Raw genomic sequence first — 21,708 nt, 5'->3', positions numbered from 1 at the left:
TTTTCCATGAGCCAGCCCTAAATAATTGTAATTAATGTAATTGTTGCAATTACATATTTTGTTGCATTTGTCATTACCTGTCAGGCATGAATCTTTAAATCATCAATCACTCTGTGTCATGAACCTAAGTTTCATTTTTTCCAATTCAAAATATTTTTATTGAAGTTTGCATGTAGTTTTTACACATTAACAGACAGGGAATAACTTTTCCACAATACTTCGACTTACATCTCTAATTTGCACATCTGAGTGAAACATCAGACCTGAGAGCAACAGGTGTTAATCGGCAGTTCGGAGTTTTTCCTGCAGCAGGAGCGTTTAAGCTGTGCACCGTCACTGTGAGTCATCTTGTGCGACCTCCTGTCCTCGTGTTGGCACAGCAACATTAACCTCATGTCACTTTCATTGAGGGTTTGTAAACTGGGCTAATTCGCTCCCAGGTGCTGGCCACCCTGCATGTCTGCCGCCTTCGACAAAGCTGTGTTTACTGTAAACAGCTCCTTCAGGTTGTTTTCTGAGAGCTGCTGTCTCTTTTAACATTACGCACAAATGATACAGATGCTTCCTGTGTATTGTTGAAACATAGAATGTCCAGATTTGTAAAACAAACAGTTCAACAGTTGTGAAAACATACGGAAACACATTTAAATCAGGGTTTGTAGCTGATGTTGAACTGCAGGATTGGCACTCTGCATATCGTAAGTTTCTTCTTTTTATGGAGAGAGAGTTCATTCTTAGATTACGTCTCTGTAGACAGCATTATCTCTTGGTCTTTATTTCTGAGCTGTTGTGGTTGGCCTCTGAGTTGCTGGAGCTGTGATTACTCCGTGATTTTTCTCCATCTCTGATGCTTCCTGTGTTGCTTTCTTCGCTTTATTTTAGCCTGTAGATACTCTGACCACAGCTTTGTTAGTCACTAGCGATGTTTAAAAGAAACTATTCTGAATCCTTGATTTGAAAATCAATCTTAATTTAGAGACAATATTTAACAGATTTCAAATACAATGCTGTATAATCCCTTTATTTTGGACTGAATTCAAACATACTGCCTCTATCAAGGAAGCTCCATATATTTTCTTAATTTATTAAGGTTTGTGACATTTAATTGACAATTTAGAAAAATCTTACATAGAATGGTTAATAGTTACGGAAACATATGTAAATAATGTGTTTGGTGAGTCATTTATTAAAAATTGCAGCCTATTTTGGTGTGCAATTTTTTCATAGCTGTAAATGCGGCAGTGCAGATTACTTTGTAAAGTAAATTAGCCATCAATATTGTAATTTACTAAAGTACAGGAAACATTCCAAAAATAGGATGACGGAAAGGATGTATGTCATTTACAGGCAGCAGGTAAACAGTTGCATGTAAATTTCAGTCAGCCATAAGGAAATATTTTTGTTGTCTCTTTTGACGGGAAGTTAAGTTTTGCATTTTTCATAAGCTCTAGCCCTAGATGTCAATACGGTATAACTCCGTCACTGAACTTTCAAGATACAATTCATGTTTTCATTAGAGCATGGCAGTGAGACTGAGTGGGTGAATGGAAGATTACAATAGGTGTTTTCCATCCAGAATACATCTGCATTTAGTCACTCTAACATACTTGAGATCTGTTAAAAAATAGTCTTAAAAATACCCTAAATCGTATCTTTTAGTCATTTTTCTTTATTGTATTCCTTGACTCCACTATGAGCTCCACTCTGTCCCCCTTAATGTGTTAACTCTGATTTTCCTGAAGTTAGATTCTGGAGTTTGAAAACAAAATATGTGTATAGGTTTATGTCTGGTTGAACGATGTGTGTGCCCAGTTGATTTGTTTTTTTCTTTTTTGGGGGGGATTTTATTGTAATCCATATTGGGTCCCCGAAGAAAATCTTTGGGAACCACTGACATAAAGTAACCTAATTTTCTAATAAATATCCCACCAAGTTAAAACACTATGTTGATAAAATTTTTGTCTTTTGTGAAATGGTGTCCAGTTGCTGTCAACATGTGACTTTGTGTAGTGAATGAAGTAAGTCTAGGCAAATTTCAGCCCCAGACATAAAAGTGAGTCTCTATCAAAACTTATTTTGTAGTAAAGCAGGAAGTAGTTCTGCAGTGGCCCTGTTGTGGTGACAAAGTCAGTTGATAAAGACTTGTCATCAAGCTGGCCTTGGCTCAGACTTTATGTCTATATTTATCAAGCTTCCCGACTCGTCTAGCAACAGGTTTTTTTTGTTGTTGTTTTGTTTTGCTTTTGTCCATAAGCACACTTATCAACTTTTTCTGTGTCTATCGTCAGTCAGATGTGAAAAGATGATGATGCTCTGAGCAATTCGCCCCACCCCAAGCACTCACAGGTGTAACAGTCTTAACGCTGGAGTCCCTTCCAGCTGTAGTGAGAGCAGCAGATGTTCATCGCTTTATCAACTGTACTGCAAATGAACTCAGTATCTGCAAAGCTGCCACTGATTGGGTTGTTGTTATGGTGGACAATATGTACTATAACAATGACCATAATTCACAGATTGGCACTCAGCCTATGGGCAAACAAGGTTTAATTTGATATTGATGTTTAATATTCATTAGCTATCTAAGTGAACACTTGGCTGGCATATGTAGATGTACAGTATGTGTACACAATGAATGTGAGAAGTGGTTATAAAGGAATGACTGAAAAGTTGCAAAAAGTTCATGTCTTCGTCAGTCAAGCTTTTTTTGGAAGGCTATGAAGTCTACAGAAGTGTCCTCCAGACTTTCCTTACTAAAAAACAAACCCCTCTAATGTCCAGCTCTGAGACAGGTCCGAACAAGCACAGCGATACGCATCAGCAAAGCACCAGCATGTCTGGCCTGGCCACACCCTTTCTTTTCTCCCTGCCGTCCGTTGGGTGGTGTCAAGTTTCCCTTCTCTACTAAAAACCTGCCCGGTACCAAAGATGTCATTGGCTACCTCAGCAAATTGGCTACCCCTCAGTTTGCCACCTCATTGGTCACTGGGGACAGCAGGACGTGCATGATAGGCTCAGGATACTTTGCATTGGCTTCGGAGTATCGATCCCTGGCAGAGGGCTTGGCACGGTGGAAGGTGGTTCTCTATGGAGCAGATATTGATCAGGAAACACTGACAGCAAGACAAGACTTTGAGTTTGTGAAATTAAAGATTACTCTCAACTTGCACTCCCAACTTCAGTTTTGGCTTTTATGTTTGTGTAAAACTCCTCTATATATTCACTTTCACTAATAAAACTAATTTCTAGCTAGTTGCTAGTGCATGTGGCAAGACAGCGTACAGAGGGTTTAAACCTGGCAAAGAATTTGTGTTTTTTTTATGTTTCACTACTGTGTGTGGTTCTGCAGCACTTTAAGCTGCTGTTTTACTTGTTGGAGTGAAATAATCTGATTGCATCAGTCCTCTAGCTGTTTGCTCCTTCTATCCCTGTTGTATGGATTATGCCTATAAAGCAGATTAAATGTTGCAGATTGAAAGACCAAGAGGGGACAGAACATAAACTCTAACTATTTAAAGCTTTATTCTGCATCTGACTTTATGATTTCTTTTTGTACCTTCAGTTTTTGATTCTTAACACACAAAAAGATTCTTATATAATGCAGCTGACTTATTCTTAAACATGTCTCAGTTTTCTATCTTCCAGTTCTCAGTGTCACTGTCTTTCTTTCTGTCATTTGAGTTTTCTGGAGCCACATCATGTATGGCAAAACACAAATATTTGGAGGAAAATTATATCCGCAGTTTTCCCCCCTGCATTCAGTGTTTCTCTTTTTGAAAAAGGTTTCATCTGTGAATGTTTCTAAAAGACAGCTTAAGGTTGTCATTGTCATAGTTCTCCCCAATTTAGTAAATTAGTAGTTGTGTGATGGCTTGCCTCATGTGTCCCTGTCCTTATTGGCTTTTAGAAAAATTCTTATTTTTTCCAATTTTTCTTACACATCCATTGAGTTTTGAAAACTATAAATTTGTTTCAGTTTTTTGTATTTTCAAGTAATTCTCATCAATGTTTACTTCCTGTTGTTTTTAATTGACGTAAACATTGTCAAAGATAACATATTGTGGGAGATTCTCTTGGTTTGATCTTTTGCTTTGTATTTTACTGTTTGTTTTTTGTTTCTTCAAATTTTCTTTTAAATGTGATTTGACTTCGAACTTATTTCTGTTTTGCTTCATACTTCCTTTACTCTAAGAATAGGATCATATCAGTCGTGCCGAGATATAATAATTGTTATATTTTAAGCTTCAAGAGTTAATTTTGTCAGTCTGAACATGTACTTTTTGCTTTGAATGCTGCAACCCTTAAAAAACATCATATTTTATGTCCAATAAGGGCATCTAATTTTGATACATGTATATCCTCTCAGAGCTGTTAAACAACCTAAAGAGGAATCACTTTACATTTGCAATCATATCATACATCATAAGTGTCAAATTATGAAGACTAAGCCTGCATGAATGTCATCAAATTTCTACTGCAACACTAAAGCTGTGGAATATTTTTGTTCCTTATGATTCCTGTCAAATCACACACACACATTTTATGTTTTGGTGTTATGCTAATGCTCTTATCTTCAGTGTACAAATATGACACAGATATAAATCCCAAGTGGGCCAACGCTCCAATCGACCACTCCACTGCAAAGACTAATACTAAGTGCTGCTGCCAAAGCTGCTTTTTCAGTTTGTTTGTCGGATTTGGTTCAGATGTCAGGTGCTTAATCTGCCAACGTTTCTGTTTGTTTAGTGGATGTGAGCACAGCGGCGCTCCCCTCGCAGGTTCCCTCCGCCGCCTCTGCCATCCTTCCCATGGACCTCCGCATTGTGGACCACTCTCACCACCACCACCAGCAGCCTCCCTTCGGCCTGGTGTCCCAGCCCCATCCCACACCAGCCCCCTCCACAGCCTGTCCTGCATCGTCCGAGCTGGGCAACGGACCGGTTGCTGGTAAGTCCTTCAGGTCTCCTGGCTGATTTCACCTAATGCAACCACCTCCGCACTTGGAGTGATGCGCTATTTGATACTTGTACTACAAGCTCCCACTAGCTTAGGTTATAACAAGAAATAAGATTAGTTACCATAACTACACTGATGATTCACAAGTCTACATTTCAATGTCATCAGGTGACTCTGAACCCATCCGAGCACTGAATAGATGCTTAGAACAAATAAATGCTTGGAGTGCCATATCTTTCTCCAACTGAACAGAAACAAAACTGAAGTTATTGTCTTTGGACCTAAAAAGGAACGATCTAGAGTCAACGCACAGCTCCTGTTATTACAGCTGGAAAGTAGTGGTAGTGCCTGAAACCTTGGGGTAGCCTTCAAAGATCCATAAAGACAATTACAAAGTCGGCCTTCTATCACTAGAAGAACATTTCTAATGTTCCAGAAAGATCTATAGTAACTCATCCATGCATTTATCTTTATTTGCATTGATTACTGCAACAGTTTCTTCACAGGTCTGCCTACAAATCCTCCAGTTGCAGCTGATCCAGAACGCTGCTTTTCGCGTTCTCACTAAAACTAGGAAGATAGAGCACATCAACCCGGTTCTGGCTGCCTGTAGCTCAGAGAATAGACTAGGAAATACTTTTGTTAGTTTATAAATCACTAAACAGCTTAGCACCACAATACATTAAAGATCTGTTGTATCAACCTTCCAGACCTCTCAGGTCTTTTGGTTCTGGTTCTGCTCTGCATCCCCAGAACCAGAACCATGGAGACATGGAGAATAAGCAATCAGCTCCTATGAACCACAAATCTGGGACAGACTTCCAGAAAACTACAAAACTGCTGAAACACTGAGTTCCTTTGAATCTTTGTTGAAAAGCCACCTGTTTAGAGTTGCTTTTGAACCATAATAAATGGAACACTGAACAACATATTTGATTGATGATTTTAACAATGGCACTTTACAAAATGCAATGTCTGCTTATGATGTTTTTATGACGATTTTATAATGTTTTATACACACTGAACTGCTTTGTTGCTGAAATGTGCCATACAAATAAACTTGACTGGACCTGCAGGCCGTCAGGACCAGCACTTGCAACAGGAACTGGTGGCTCTGAAGCACAAGCAGGAGCTCCAGAGGCAGCTACTGATTGCTGAGTTTCATAGGCAACACGAGCAACTGTCGCGACAACATGAAGTCCAGCTCCAGGAGCATATTAAGGTAAAAGGATGTGTGTGAGCCGCCGATAGAGAGTGAGGTGGGATTTGTTCCTCCACTGTAGTCAGCACCTTGTGAAGGGCAAAGGAAAACAAATGTATGTGTACAATTTGGAGGGTACACTGGTGTAATTTGATCTGTTGGCAGCAGAACATTGGCCCCATAAACTCGCTCTGTGCAAATTTTATAAAAGAAAAACTCCCATTGGGTTTACTGCGACCAGACAGCTGTGGAGCCAGAAGATCTGATCGGTTTAGGCTGAAAATAACTACAATGTGTCTTTCGAGTCCCTTGAATTTACTGCTTTCATTACTGCACCCATACTTTGCTTCATTGCAGTTGTTTCAGCTGAAATCTTTACCAGTTATTTGTTTGCAGCATCCTATAACTCTTTTATCTTGTTTTTTTCCTCCTTCTGTAACCCATTTGCGCCTCCCCCCTCCAGCATCAACAGGACCTGTTGGCCCTCAAGCATCAACAAGAGCTGCTGGAGCATCACAGGAAGATGGAGCAGCAGCATCATGAGCAACAGCTGGAGAAGCAGCAGCGGGAACAGAAACTCCAGCAGCTGAAAAACAAGGAAAGGGGACAAGAAAGTAAGTGAGGAATTCAATCAAAACAGCATTTTTAAGCGTGGAAGCATAGAATTTAATATACTCTGCCCTCCTGTTAACATCTGTGCTGAAATACTATGGCCAATGATCACAACAGGTGTCAGACAGCTCGGCTCCTCCAGCCCCTCTGTCCCAACACCTGCAGCCATGGCACAGCAGTCAGAACAGTCTGACCTCACACATTCACCACAGGGAGGATCAGGATCCTCTAACCAAGGCAAGGTTAGAGGAGCGAGACACTGAGGCAAACGTGTCCTTGGTTTACATGTTCAAAATCAGGTTAAGAGTTCAAATTCAGTTCAGATTAGACTTTGTGTTGCATCTGCCAAACAGTTGGGATGCTAATGTTTGGCCAATTAATGCCTAATATATGCATATATAAGCATATAAGGCTCATGAAGAGAAATTGTGAGTAGTCAGTATCATACTTCTGCTGTAGATGGCAGTCAGAGAGATCAGGAATAATAAAATAATTGTTTTTCACAAGTCAAGCTCAGTACTCATCAAGTTAGATTCAAGAACTCAAGAATGTTTCATGTGAAAATTTGTTCTTTCTTATATAAATATAAATCTGTTCTTTCTTGTAAGTTTTCACTTTTTGTAGGAGTCACAGTTTTTTTTAGATTGGGTCACTTGAGTGGCTCAAACTTTTTCATTGTTATCACCACTTTGTGGAAGAAAGTGGGACCAAAGCAGAATTATAAAAATGTGATGGAATCCACAACACAGTCTATGTGCTACAGACTACTATTCTTTCCTGTTTCAATTTGTGTGAAATCCATTGCTTATAAGTCCCAGAATTCCTCAGCCAACTTTGTCAATCTAGAAAATGAAAGTAATAGTTTTTGTACGAGTCATGATGAGCTGACTGCAGAGTGCCCTCACTGTACTTGGATTTACAGGTTAAATGTGACCTGAAATTGAAATGTAATGGCGCTGTTGCTTTTATTTCCAGTCGGGAAGATGTGTCATTCAATATTTTGAGTACACTGTAGTTAATAGATTTTGCCAGTAAAGTCTCGATTCTGCTCTAGGCAGAGAGAACGTACTGTTTGACGTCTATGGAAAGAGCTTTGGGTTGTAAACAGGAGAAGCTTTGTTAAGTACTGCACTAAAATGCATAGAAAGCAGCCTCATAAAAGCCAATTTGCTTCAGTGGGGAGGCATTTGTATTGGGATGTCAGCACTTACAGCTGCAGCGTGATTTAGAGAACATATATTAGCCCTTGTCACTTTCACATGCTGAATTTACCACTTCCTCTCTCAAGCCTGACACATCACCTCTTGTCACTCCCACTGTCATTTTCCCATAAAAGCAGCCCTTTCTCCAGCTTTTCCTGCTCTCACTGAGATTTCCTCTGCCTGTTTCTCAGCTTTTCCTCCCCGTCTCTCACTTCCTGGATAATTTGTTTGTAAAGCTGTGAAATAAGAGTGGAAACTGAGGAGAGCACAAGATGGAAATGCAGCCCCTGATTTGTGTGTAGTATGAATGGGAGCTGTTAAAACCTTCATGTTTGTGTCAAACACTGAGGCAGCGGTAAGATTCAGGGGCAGTAAATCCCCCTGCTCCTGACATTGATTCATTTTTGCTAAAATCCTGGTGGTTTTGGACTCATATTTTGGGTACTTAACCCAGACACTTCTGTTTAGTAGTAATGGTCACTTACACCATCAGTCACATGTGCTTTTCTTTTGGTGATTATCTCTGTCCAGGTGCTGTGGCCAGCACGGAGGTAAAGATGCGACTTCAGGAGTTTGTGCTGAACAAGAAGAAAGCCCTGGCTCAGCGAAACCTAAACCACTGTATGCCCAGTGACCCTCGCTACTGGTATGGGTAAGTGTGACTGGTTGCCTCTCTAGAAGGGAATTTTTTCAGATTTGCTTTGATCACTTTTTAGTCTGATCAAGGTATGGCATAAGAAATTCTTACCGTATGATAACATTGAGCAAAAATAGCTTAATAACACAAACATTTAGAACCAAAATGATCTAATCACTTTTATTTGAAATAATAAAGCATCAATTATTACTGCTGCTGTAAAATGAATAGAAAATCTAGATTACTTCAGATATAGTAGCAGCTATAGTATTTATACTTAGAAGTGACTAAAGTAGAAACATATAATGACCAGTTTTACCGTTCTGCTCTTAATAAAGTTTCTCAATTATAACAAGCTAATATCAGCAGGATAGTTAGTCAGGCCATCTGCTCCAGTAGCCAGTTAGCAGTTAGCATCATAACAAACAGATCACTCATTAGTTGTCAGTTTTATAATACTTTGTTACCCTAATATAAGTGATTGGTGACACTACTTCAGTTTTTATTCTATTACTGGTTTAGCAAGAGCGAAAAGGGTTGTAACCTCCTTCAACAAGCCGAACTATGTTGCAGCAATAGATTGGGATGGAGGCAGATTGACATTTCTGTGGTTTTGGAATTGTAGCTTTGATTTTCCATACCTGCTTTAGACAGAAGACTTTTCAAATAAAGTCAACTCTTAACTGAATCTTTTAAAACTTATGAGTAAATGTTTATAATGGTGGTGTAAGTCTTTACAGTTTTGTAAGAGATGGTTACTTAGATTGTTGCTGTTTTGCATCTAAACAGCAGAAGGAACAGATTGTCATTGTGCAGACTAGCGAACGTGATAGTTGTTGCCAGATTTTTGATGATGCAAAAATAACATTTGTTTAAGGGTGTCATGAAATTTGTTTAACTTTTTTCTTTCTTGACTCTGTTTTGGATTTTGATTATTATCTTTTCCAAAACAAATACGTTATTTTATCTGAAAATCAGATAATCATATGGTTAATATAAGAACTTTCAAGAGTTGGATATAAAAGGAATCAACGTTTATTTTTACTAAACTATTTAGTGCTTTGTAAGTCTGGTTGGTATTTAACATTATTTTAAGTATTTTGTAAAAAACGAACATCAGAATCCCCATTATAATTGCAATATTATGCAGATTGAGATACATGACAGGACCTGCAGTTCTGCTTTTACACAGCAGGCATTTCTACAGAGGAAATCTGACTCTGCAATATATATTAGCAGAGGAAGTCAAGAGGAAGTGCTTTATTTGTTTTGCAATCTTAGCTACACAGATTGACCTGTTACGTATTACTTGTAGGTATTTTTGTTGTTTTACTTTATGTAACCTTGGCAACTCTTGGTGATAAATATTCTTTTGGTCTATATTTTGCTGTCCAAATCCATCCATCCATCAAACTTTGTATGTCCACTTATCTGAAATTAGATTACCAGGGACAGGGAGGATCCTGATCAGACACTCAAACTGCTTCAGTTCACTCCTGTAGATATGTTGGAGTTTTACTCTGAACCTGGATGATGGAGCTACTCTCCATATTCTTAAGTTTGAACCTAGCAACTTTAGAGTAAAGCTAATCTCAGCTTCTGATTGCTTCAGAACCATGTCATGTGCAAAAAAACTAATATGAGTCCCTGAGGGCCCAAAACCCCGACTACACCATGATGTCGGGACACGGAGGCAGTCTTGGCAGAATCCATGAGTTTGTGTCAGGCGTTGGATAAACAGTCCTTAATAGCAAGTCAAGAACCCCAAATCTTGCAGCAGCCGCTGCAGTATATCCTGAGGCACTAAAAAGGTAAGCCTTTTCAAGGTTCAACAATCGACCATAGCCTCTTTTCCAAAAGCCTAATAGTATATTTACCTGAAAAAATAAGCTTGCTTTGGAAATCCAGCCAGAAATCCTGTCTGGTTAGAGCAACTTCTATGACGGGACATTATAAAGCAGATCAGCACAAAGTAGGGGACTAAAAATGCTATATTGCTTCTACACATACATTTTTTTGTTAGTTAAAATTGTCCTCTAATCCACGGGTCAGTACTTTGTAGAACCACCTTTTGCTGCAACTACCAATGCAAGTCTTTTGGGGTTTATCGCTATCAAATACTTGACTAACATAAATTGTCAAGTCTTACCAAAGATTCTAAAATACATTTAGGACCATAGAATGATAGTGCCATCGCCGTGTTTCACAGTGGATCACATTTTATCACTCAAATTCCACCTTTCTGTCTGTTTTCCACAGAAATAGAAGAGCACTGTTTCTTTTATAGGACAGAGGTTGATACAAAAGACAATGTGCATGATGCAGCTGTGATGGAAACTCTATGTTGCCATGGTGCATTATGGAGCAAAATTTGTCAAAAGTTTAGTTTTAGCATTAATAAAATACTGATAAAGGTAAAAATCTACTGGTTTATTCTCATGTGTGATCCACCCATAGACGTTTGTGGTTTAGCTGTTAAAACTATAACATAAAGAATAATTTTATAGCAAAGTACATTTTTCTGAAACTTCAAAGCCTTCAAAAATCTGTCAAATCATGCACCTTCCTTTCATCAAAGAATTCAGTCTCTGAGTCATCATCTGTCTCATTTGAGCGTGAAAAAAAAGTCCCTCATTGGGGAGAAATATCAAACGTAAAATCTGTCGATGGCAGAGATAAAAGTCTCTCATCTTCATGGCTTTTGGAACACAGTAAGCAGTGTGGTGTTCCAAACCCCCGTAGTGTAGGCGCCTGTCAGCGCCGTGCTTTTGTGTGTACATCAAATTGCCAACATCATCGTTAGTCTCCGAGTTTAAACGACAGAGAGAATGCTGAAATGTCTAGGCTTTTTCTGTGTGCCGGTTGGCGGAGATTGACAGCCGGCTCTGTCTGAGGTGAATGTTTGAAGTGGGCAGTTAGAAGAAGAAAAAAACAACAGCGGTGTCTCTTTTGCACTTTAAAGACGCTTTAATAAGTCAAAGATTTTGCCCAGGCAGGAGATTTGAGTGGTTTTGCATCATTAGTTTAATAGAGTTCTTTGTGTTTTTCACCCTGTTGTGATTCTCCTCACTTTCTGGTTTGTCCTCTCTTCACCTCCCCTCCCGTCCTCCACCTGTCTCATACAGCCGAGTCAGGAAACCGAAGCTTCACTTAAGGTGAATTAGTCCCTCTTTCTTTCTTCATTGTCTCTTTTTCTTTTCCACCTCCCTTAGTTGCTCACAGTCTCCTGTGTCTTTAAAAATCCTCACCTTGAAAAAGAAGATAGAAGCTGTCTTTTTCACTTCCTTAAGTGTGTAGGCGTGTGTGCATGAACTAGGTGCAATGGTTATTGTAGTTCTGAAAAAAAAGTGATGATATTGCATAATATGCTGTGGGTTATAAGATTTTTTTATTTGGATTTGTTGCAGGAAAACTCAGCATAGTTCTTTGGACCAGAGCTCACCCCCTCAAGCGGCGCTGTCAGCGTACACGCATCCAGTGCTGGGAGCGTTCGACTCAAAGGATGACTTTCCTCTGAGGAAAACAGGTAAAGAAATCTGACATTTTTTACTCATACAGTAAGTAAATTGGCTTTCGAGGACCAAAAGCCTAAATCTGGGAGTCAGACGCAGGAGGATTAATGAGGATGGCTGAAATGCTCTCAACTGGAGATATCAAAAATGTATTTAATGGCCTCTTTTGAACCATTTTAATGTAAATGAAGGCGGAGGGAAGATAACAGCACTCCTCTGGATTGGAAAAGTAGAAACTTTGACACCACTGAAAGTGTCTTAGAAGAACCAATGAAAAAAAAATGGTTTCATTCACCACCACAGACCTTATTAGCTACAGATATTTTTGATGATAAAAGACATGTTTCTTTAACTTCTCCACTCCTAGTCAGGTTAGACCTGCAAACTGATGCGATAGCCCAATAAGTTAGTACATAATTATGTAGTGCAATAAATATTATACATAGTATTTTTTTTTTGTTCAAATAAATTGTTGAATAAAGTATGGCATGTATTTATAACCAAGTCTCTTTTGCTGCAACTGAAGCTGCAAGTCCTCTTGGGTTTCGATCTACCAGTTTTGTACATCTAGAGATAGAAATATTTTTGCCCATTCTTCTTTGTAAAATTTCTCAAGTTCAGTCAGATTGGATGGAGAATGTCTGTGAACATCGATTACCACAGATTGTATTTAAGTCTGGACTTTGACTGGGCCATCCAACACATTATGTTCTAAACATGGCATTGTAGCTGTGGCTGTATGTTTAGGGACATTGTTCTCCTGGAAGGTGAACCTCCACCCCATTTATACCACAATCTATTTACCGTTTACTGATTAGTTGTCTGCTGAAGTCAATTGGTTTCACTGGATTTTATAGAGGATTCTAGTGTAAGCTTGGAGTAAAATTTCAATATTGTTTAAATTTGTGGTTGCAATGTAACATAATTTTAAACATTTCAAGGCGCGTATGAAAATTTTTGTGAGGCAACACTTATTTATGATCACTGGTCTGTTAAACAAAATGGTTCCTGATCACCCTGGTGCCCTAACAGGCGTGAGAAAACGATCATTCTTGCTATTTGGACTCATCAGCTTGGTCCATCTGCTCGCACCAAGGCCAGCCAAGCTGCGATGACTCAGTTAGCGTCACCAGCTGCTTTGGCTGTACAGCTGTCTGTTTTCACCACTGGAAGCCAAACCCTGTGTATGCTGCGCTGAAACCCACCTGCTGAGATCTGCAGAGAGAAAACTCAGAGTTTGGACTTTTAGGAATTTTTCTCTGAGATTTGTTCATAACATTCATGGTATCATTCTTCCTGGACGAAAAAGGAAGTCTGATACGCACAAGTGCTCTTGGAAGACGTTTGCTGCTGACCTGTGCGTCAGTTTACAGCCAGCTGTTGAAGAACTACTGTTCTAACTGTGTAAATAGTTAGCTGACTGTGATCGTATTAGGCTGGCCTTAAGAGATATGAATCATGTTGAAGAGGAAGTGAGTGACAGCACTCGACATCAGTGCACTCCTCGCGTCATTCATGACGCTTTTCCCCCCAAAGTTGGTCTTTTATCTATGCAAACTGTAAATGTGCATTGAATGCTCTCCGTCTGTGCAGTAAGATGATGCGTACGATTTATTACAGCAGGGCTTTGTCATAACGGCGCATGATGCACAGAGGAACACTTTGAATGCTGTGACAGGAAGTCTGTAAGGCCTTCATTACAGAGGCATGCTTGTCATGCTGACCTTCCCTCTGCTGCTCATACATTACGTTATTACACACAGACATTATCATTCCACACTTCTAAAATGAGCGCTAAGATCATTGAAGACTTTAATGTTTTTATGTTTATGTTTTTTATGTTGTTTTAATGTTCTTTATGTTCAGCTGATTCAGCAGCAGAGTAGCTTCACATTTTTCACTTATTATTCCACCTCTGCTCTGGTTTTAAGCCTAAACAATCCCAGATTCGTTAAATCGATCCTGTTTATCCTTCTTACGTAACACTTACAGTAACACTATAGCTATGCTAAACCTTGAATGTTTTTACATTCTGTTTAGTGTGATCAAACTTTAAAACTACAAGTTCAAGAGTTCAGAGTTCAAGAGCTGAACTTATTCAAGTCTTGAATAAGTTCATCATTTTATCATCAGTGATTTAACACAGCTGTCTATTTTCTAATAAGTGGATGTTCTAGAAAATTCATTCATGTCAGATTTTTTGGAGAAGTTGCAAAAAATCCAACACAGCTACAATCTTGGATCATATAGGTTTCAGTTATCAGGTTAAATGCTATAGCTCATCACAGGATGAATAGAAAACTGATGGACTGATTAAGAAGTGCTTGTTAGGAAGAGCTAAGTTATATGACAGCAAAGCTTAAGTTTGCAAAATTAAGTCTGGATAAGCAAGACTTCCGAAACAGTGTTGCTGATATTGTTTGATCATAATGCAGGATGATATTAGGAAGTCTTACTGGTAAATATAGTGATTACAATATCAGTGGCGATAAATCAACGTTTCTTCACTCTCCTCTCTCTCATGTACGTCCGGCTGATTATCTGATACTCGGCATCTTGGAAACTGTAATCCACAAAGTGAATATCTTGATAAAAAAACTGTCTTTTCCAATGTTAGTATTGCATAGATGACACAATACGTTTACAGAAAATTAAGTGCACAATGTCAACACCAGCATCTTCAACCAAATGTTAAGCACGGTAGTGGAGTTGTGATCATGTGGGCCTTTTTTGCAGCCACAGAATGAGTGCATTTTGCTGTTAATGAGTGGACTCTGAATAAAATAATCTATTGTCAAATATGAGGCCATCTGTTCGACAGCGGAAGCTGGTCTAAACTGGGTTTTGAAAGGACATTGAACCCAAGGTTTGTAGCAGCAAATCTACAACCGAATGGCTAAATAAGTAAAGAATTCGTATGGTGCTGTGGAACAGTCTTTAGGTGTCAGTATCTTTGTTTATGAGTGACTGACTGGACCCAAGCTGATTCACACATGTAAAGCTTTACATGGGTGGCTGTGCCTCAGGGGAAAGAACAAGTTGTCTTCTAATAACAAGGTTTGGAGTTCAGTTTACACACCCTCCATATGTTTTTGTGGCTTTGAACAAATACAGTGAAATCCAACTTAGTGGCCAAACTCCAAATTGCTTCTTTCTGTGAATGGGTGGTTGAGAGTCACACTTATTGAACTTTGTTTTGCTGAAAGATGTGACTATGAATATAAAAAAAACCACTTGGTATGTGATGCATTTACTGCATTAATTTGTCTCAAAGTGGAACCACATGCAGCTTTTCATGCTGAAAGTTCAAATTAAAGTTTATTTAAACTTAATTTCAAATAAACTTTATTTGAAATTAAAGTTTAATTTCAAATAAAATCTTGAGGAAGATTTTAAACCCTGGAATCAGGTCTAAATAGCAGCTCTAAAGAGCATTTATTGTGTTTTGGCACTTTATACCAAATTAAGATCTAATTTTGTGAAATGAGGATGTGAAACCATTATTTTTAGCTGTTTGCTCCATAAAAGAAGCAACGTGTTATTTATTACAACTGTGAAGTGCTGAAAGAAAAAATCTTAAAGTGCTTGCAAATGCTAGATTTGGGGAAGTCTTAACCCTGCAACCTAAATCTGTTTCCAGCTGTGGGTGTGAACTTCATGGTGTACTGTTGCAAATTCCCCTTAAGGCTGTAGTAACACAAAGAAACACATGAGAAAATAATGTGAACCTTTGATTCAGCGCAAAATCCAGGAAGTGTTGTTCTGTCCTGTGGAGTATAATCAAAAAAACTACATGTGAACTGTGGCTATCTTTCATCACTGTCCTGCAGATGTCTCAACAATGCCGAGTGACTAATGTCAGTGACTTAACGGTGTCACAATAACAGAATAATAGTTTAGTGGTAGACAAAACAGGCCTGAACTTGAATTTTATTGAGACTTTATGTGACAGACCACAGGAGACGGTACCTCAAGCTGTGGATTTGAGGTACCGTCTTCTGCAACTTTTAAATAGATTATGTTTATCATCTACTTATCATCTATTTGTCTTGTGTCCAGGATTGATACAAGACAATCCTGGAAGAAAACCTGTTAAAAACGACAAAAGGTTTGAGACTTGACCCTAAAGATAAAGACAGAGCAAAAATAGAAGTTTAGATGAAGACAAATTCATATGTCTAAACCCAAATCTAAATCCACTGGAGAATCTGTCTAAGATTGAAAAGCCCTATCTGGTCTGACTGAGCTTAAGATGTACTTCAAAGAAGAATGGGCAACAATGTCTGTGTCTAAATACGCAAAGCTGGTAGTGAAATCTCTGTCTGCGTCAAAATGTGGTTCCACTATATATTGACCCAATAAATGCATGGCACACTTTTCCCATTTTTAATTGTAAAGTTTTTTTGTTTTTTTTAAAGCTGTTGGTTATTTTCTTTTCATTTCCCAATTAAGCACTATGTTCATCACATAAAATCCAGGTTAATAACATAAGTTCATGGTTGAGATAAATCTAAACAAGTTTAAGAAATACATTTGTAAAGTTCTGTAAATAATCAGCTATTTTCACTGTTGATTGAATTAATTTAGGACATGATAAGACATTATTTGTATTATTAGAGTTTGATTTTAACCTCATCTCCAATAGGGGGGGTTGTTAGCTGTAACCAGTCACCTCTTGGGACAGATGATTACTTTTGCTAATGTTTAATCCTGAAACTCATGTTTTACAGTAAACTCTTTAACTTCTATGTTTTGAACACAATGTCCAGATAAGACCGCGCGCATTTCTTCCAGCTTCTGCGCCTCTGATCCACTTATCTAATGTATCTCACATGTACGATGTTTCTCGGAAGCTCTGCTGATGAGCTGGAACAAATGAGCCTATTGATTTCCATACAGTAAATCTCCTTCCTTCCCATTTATTGGCAGAGCGGCACGACTTTCCCCATCACGCCTCCAAGGAGCTCGGGGCTCCCTCCTGTCAAACAGATGAGCAGCTGATCAATATGTTTTCTATCAAAAGCAGTTTCCTCATCAACTCCCTGTTGAAACATTCAGTAGCACTTAAACAGTCATTTAATCTAAACGTCATATCCTCTTAATGGATTTATCAAAGTGTAAGGATAGAATCTTTTTGAGCATTCAATTAAAAAAATGCAAAGTTTAGATCTTTCTAGGCTTTTCTTACTTTGTCCCAGCAACAGGACCACAGAGGAAGAGGACATAAAGTTTAAAAATTCTACTTATTCTGGGTCATAAAAGTTGCAAAGTGGGACAGTGACCTTTGCTGTAATGAAGCGCAACACCCGCCCTTGCCAACGGTTGCTCACAATGTGCCCATAAAGGTTCAACAATGAAGGCGAGAGGAACTAATTCCAGAATAAAAGAGAGAAGTGGGAATTTAGAGGAAGTGAGAGAAAGGAGGGCATAGAAGGAGGTGAAGAGGTGGAGGAGAGAGAGGGGGATCTGCAGCGAAATGCCAGCATCAGCAGTAAAACCAGTCTGGGCTCTCTGCAGCGAGCATGTTTGCACGTGTGCAAACTGTCGTGCTTCTGCCCAGTCGGCATTAACACCCTTCAAAGTCACTCTGTCCTGAGGTGAACACCCCACAGTGACCAGTGCCCTTCAAACCCACGCCGCCATGTCTGTCTCCTTCACTCTCCTTCTATCGTTCTCCTGGCTTCAGCTCATAACTTCGTTTCTCCTTCTGCTCCGTCATTTTTTTAACCCATAAATGTTTCTTTTTATAACTCTAAGTTGTTTAGTTAAAAAAAAATCATCATGAGAAATTTCACTTTTTAATATTAGTTGTAACTGAATCAATTAATCAGATTAATTGTGATTAAGCAATTATTGAAATACAATTTAGAGCATTGTATTATATACATCTTGTTTTGTTTCTTTGAAAAAGGAATTGATTTATTTGCTTATTTGCATCGTTGCATGCATTCCTAATATAAAAAAGGCGCTTAAATAAAATAATTAGTAGAATGTGCCAGTTTTTTATGTGATTAATAGTCAGAATAATTGATAGCTTAACCAATTACTAAAATACTCATTAGTTACAGCCCTAAAATGTGCAAACAGATATTCAAGCAGCAGGTACTGATATACAAGTTTTTTATGCTTAAAATTGAACAAAATGCAGAAAAAACTTTTCTTCCCTTATCAAGACATTAAGTTACTACCAGATGTTGCTATGCAGCTGTTTTTGATCAGCTGATTACTGATCTGCAAATGTGGCCACCTGAACGAAAGCAAACATTTTTTCAGTTTACTGATCTGGCACGCTAAAGTGTGTGTCAATAAAATGCTAACCAGGATTTATTAATGTTTGAGCAGCTTTTGTGGCTGCCCATCAGTCTGGAAATGTTTAAAAGTCCATTTCCAAACTATTTGGAGTCAGTCTGTTAGGCGAGATAAAGATTATTCCAAAAGGGAAAATGTTAAGCTGTTGCAAATCTTTCCTGGATAACGTTTTAGCTAGTTCACCTGGAGGTCAGACAATTCAAGTTCATAGAAGTCTGACTGGATAAGCAGTCTAACTTTTTTGGAGTGGTTGTCAGCAAAAAACCTCTTCTCTCTGAAACGAAGGTGACAGCACAGACTTATAAAGTTGCATCAGCATGAACCACAAGACTTCTCAAACAATTTCCTTTGCACTACGGCGGCTCCAATTCACAGCAGGACAATGAGCTAAAATACAGATGTGAATCCACTAGAAAAAGGCTGCAAAAGAAAAGAATTATTGCATTGGACAATAGTCTAATAAATAAATGATGTCACCTTTAAGTACCGTACTTCAATAAAGATAAAACTGTGTTTTGAAAAGTTGAGGAAAATCTCTTCCAGCAGTTGGACAGCAACAGCTCTCGCACGGATGCCGCTCAGGGTAATTCCCTTCTGCTGCACACGGAATATATTGGGAACAAAAGGAGATTTTATAGGTCTTAATATAAGGTGGTCAAGGCAAGAATATATTAAAAAGACATTTTTATTTGAAATATAAAACATGTTTTATAAAAATCTGTCTCATTTCATGGTGAACAGGAAGTAGCTCTTGGGAACTGAACTGAACTCCTGGTTCAGTTCAGATTTTCAGTTTTTTGTTATTCTGAACTAGAGATGATAGAATGTAGTTAAGACTCCTTAATAAAACTCCAGTAAAATAACCTTCATGTTTACTGCCAAATAACTGATCAGATGAGATACAAAGTTCAGTGTCATTAAAAAGCCAGTCAACTCCAAAAAAAAAAAAAAAAAACTTGTGGAAACAACTTAACTCATGGGAACGACTTACTTATTTTTGTGGGAATTACAACAAGTCGTAGCCACAAGTTTTACTTTTTTTTCCATGTCACCTGACAGGCTCTGTAATATTGAGATGCTCTGCAGGGTTTGTTTATACTGTGTGTACAGTTCATGTTAACTTGACTGACCAACATATAATTCTTCTTCTGCACTTAAACAAATCCTCCAGACATGATTTTCAAGACAGTACTTGAGAATTTTATTTGAACTATAAATATTAACTGTGTTAAAATCCTGTTTTTTCTGGGAAGATTATGTGCATCCATTTTAACTTTTTTGTAAGACCATTTTATAGCAAAAATAAAGTTTAATAAAAGTTGTTACTTTGACTACCACTATTTGAAAAAGGTGCCGCAAAATCAGTAACTTTAGGCTTCAACAATAAAAAATAAAAATAAAACATTTTTGCAACCTTCTTGAAGGACTGACTTTGGGTCAGATGGACAGAAAGTATTTAATTTTTTCCAATCATTGATGTCACCTGGGCAGCAAGCTATATTTTCCATATCCAAAGCCGCCACTTCAGGTCAGACGATGCTTTCTTCCAAACTCGTAAAGTTTGTTGTAGGGGTTTATAAATTCAGAGTCTACTGTTTTCTCACATGCTGACTTTTAATGTTGACTTAAATAAACGTTGACACAATGATATTTATCTAAAGTTTTATTAATCTAATTTAAGACCCTGATGAGAAGCAGATGTTTTTTTTAATGATGTGATACTTAGGATCTGAGAGAAAGCATACAAAATTATGCCAGTACAGTTATGAAATCCACTTTATAAAACATCTGTTGTTGATCATATAATTGAGAACATCTGTGTTGCACAACAGCCAAAACACATCTTAAAGAAAGTCAGTACATGTTGTGCCTGCTTTATACTGCCGATAGTAAAACATATATTTTCATATGCTGTAGGTTTTATTTGCTTCTAATAAAGTAAAAAAAAAAGAAAAAATTATTTATTTTTTCTAATTAGTAATAATCTCCATTGTCTGATTCTGTCAGCAATAAAATATCTGACGTGATCTTCAGTGTGAACCTATAATTTTTGCATGGTCTCCCACAGTCGGACCCGATGCTACTAATGCATAGCATTTTACCCGGACTGACCTCGTCCCTGTTAACAAAGACGGTAGAGGAGTGCACTCCACTTATCAGGAAGCCCTTTTATTAAATAATAATTGAGTTTCACAAGTTCAGCTGCATTGTTCCCCTAAAACTAAGTGTGTATTTGTAAAAGCACTTGGACATGATAGGTTCACAATAGGTTTTCTCATCCCCTCTTATGTGAAGGTATAATGAGAGCTTTGCACTTCTTTGAAGTACATAAAACTTTGGTGCTTCTCTTCGATTTTAATGACCCAGAATAAATCTCGCAATGCTGAATAAATCACTACTGTAAACAAAGAATCAATTGCTTCCACTTGGTTGTACCAAAATGTCCCACCTCCTGCTCTGAGGCTAATGAACGTAGCAGAGTCTGCTTCATACAGGGTCATGGGACGAGCATTGGGTCAGCCGTGGGTCAGCCCTCCAGCTTTAACTGACTGAGGGAAACCCGTGGAGGAGGGAAGGGAACTGCTAGTGTTTGCCATTGTCTGGCAGAGACACCAAAGCAAAGTTTGTCCCAAAAAGGCCTTGCCCTGTCCATGACACGACTCCCAGAGTTTACCCTTTGCTTACCTCTTCTGCCCTCTGTGTGCATCTTGCGCCTCCTGCTAGGAATCTCCAACAAGGTCGACCATCTGCAGTTTTAAACCGAGAAATCTGGACCTCAGCCTCCCTATTCCTTATTTGTACAAACCTTTTTTTCAGTGTAATTGGAAGTGTCTGGAAACTAGCAGTGTTCATTAGTAAAGCATGGAGGTGGCATCATTAAGCACCGGGTCAAGAAAGCTGCCAGTTGGCTGCTTCCTCTATTGTTGCCGAGCCTCCCACTGTCACATGAAGATGGTTAACCTCTGCTTCTGAATCTGTTGGCCGGCTCATACTCGATGGCCTATAGGGACAAGCTCATTAGCACCAATAGCTGCTAACAAACAAGATCCCATTTATGCAACTCTGCAATCTACAATACATCTGAATAGCAGACCAATAAGTTCAGAGAGGTTGTAGTTTTTTAACACATTTGTGGGGTGTTCACAACACAGAATGAGAATCTGAGATGGAAATGAATCCATCTCAGACTGTTATGTACTCCTTTTTGACAGCCTTTATGTTTTTCTAACATATTTGTATATGTGTACATTTTCTTGAGACACTTAGATATTAATGATTTGA

General features: G+C 38.4%; 1 protein-coding gene across 4 annotated transcripts in view; it reads left to right on the top strand.

Annotated features, from left to right (window-relative positions):
* Positions 1-21,708, top strand: part of LOC102216491 (histone deacetylase 4) — a 118,823-nt gene that overhangs the window by 54,689 nt on the left and 42,426 nt on the right. For all 4 annotated transcript variants that reach the window (XM_023336813.1, XM_023336814.1, XM_023336815.1 and 1 more), the window contains 5 exons: positions 4,744-4,944; positions 6,030-6,175; positions 6,618-6,768; positions 8,500-8,620; positions 12,013-12,131. In XM_023336813.1, the coding sequence (XP_023192581.1) occupies positions 4,744-4,944; positions 6,030-6,175; positions 6,618-6,768; positions 8,500-8,620; positions 12,013-12,131 (738 nt within the window). The remainder of the gene's footprint in view (positions 1-4,743; positions 4,945-6,029; positions 6,176-6,617; positions 6,769-8,499; positions 8,621-12,012; positions 12,132-21,708) is intronic.

This window comes from Xiphophorus maculatus, chromosome 7 (genome assembly GCF_002775205.1).
Source record: "Xiphophorus maculatus strain JP 163 A chromosome 7, X_maculatus-5.0-male, whole genome shotgun sequence".
Taxonomy (NCBI): domain Eukaryota; kingdom Metazoa; phylum Chordata; class Actinopteri; order Cyprinodontiformes; family Poeciliidae; genus Xiphophorus; species Xiphophorus maculatus.
The sequence above is the reverse complement of the archived record's forward strand: the minus strand, read 5'-3'. Positions and strand labels throughout refer to the sequence as shown.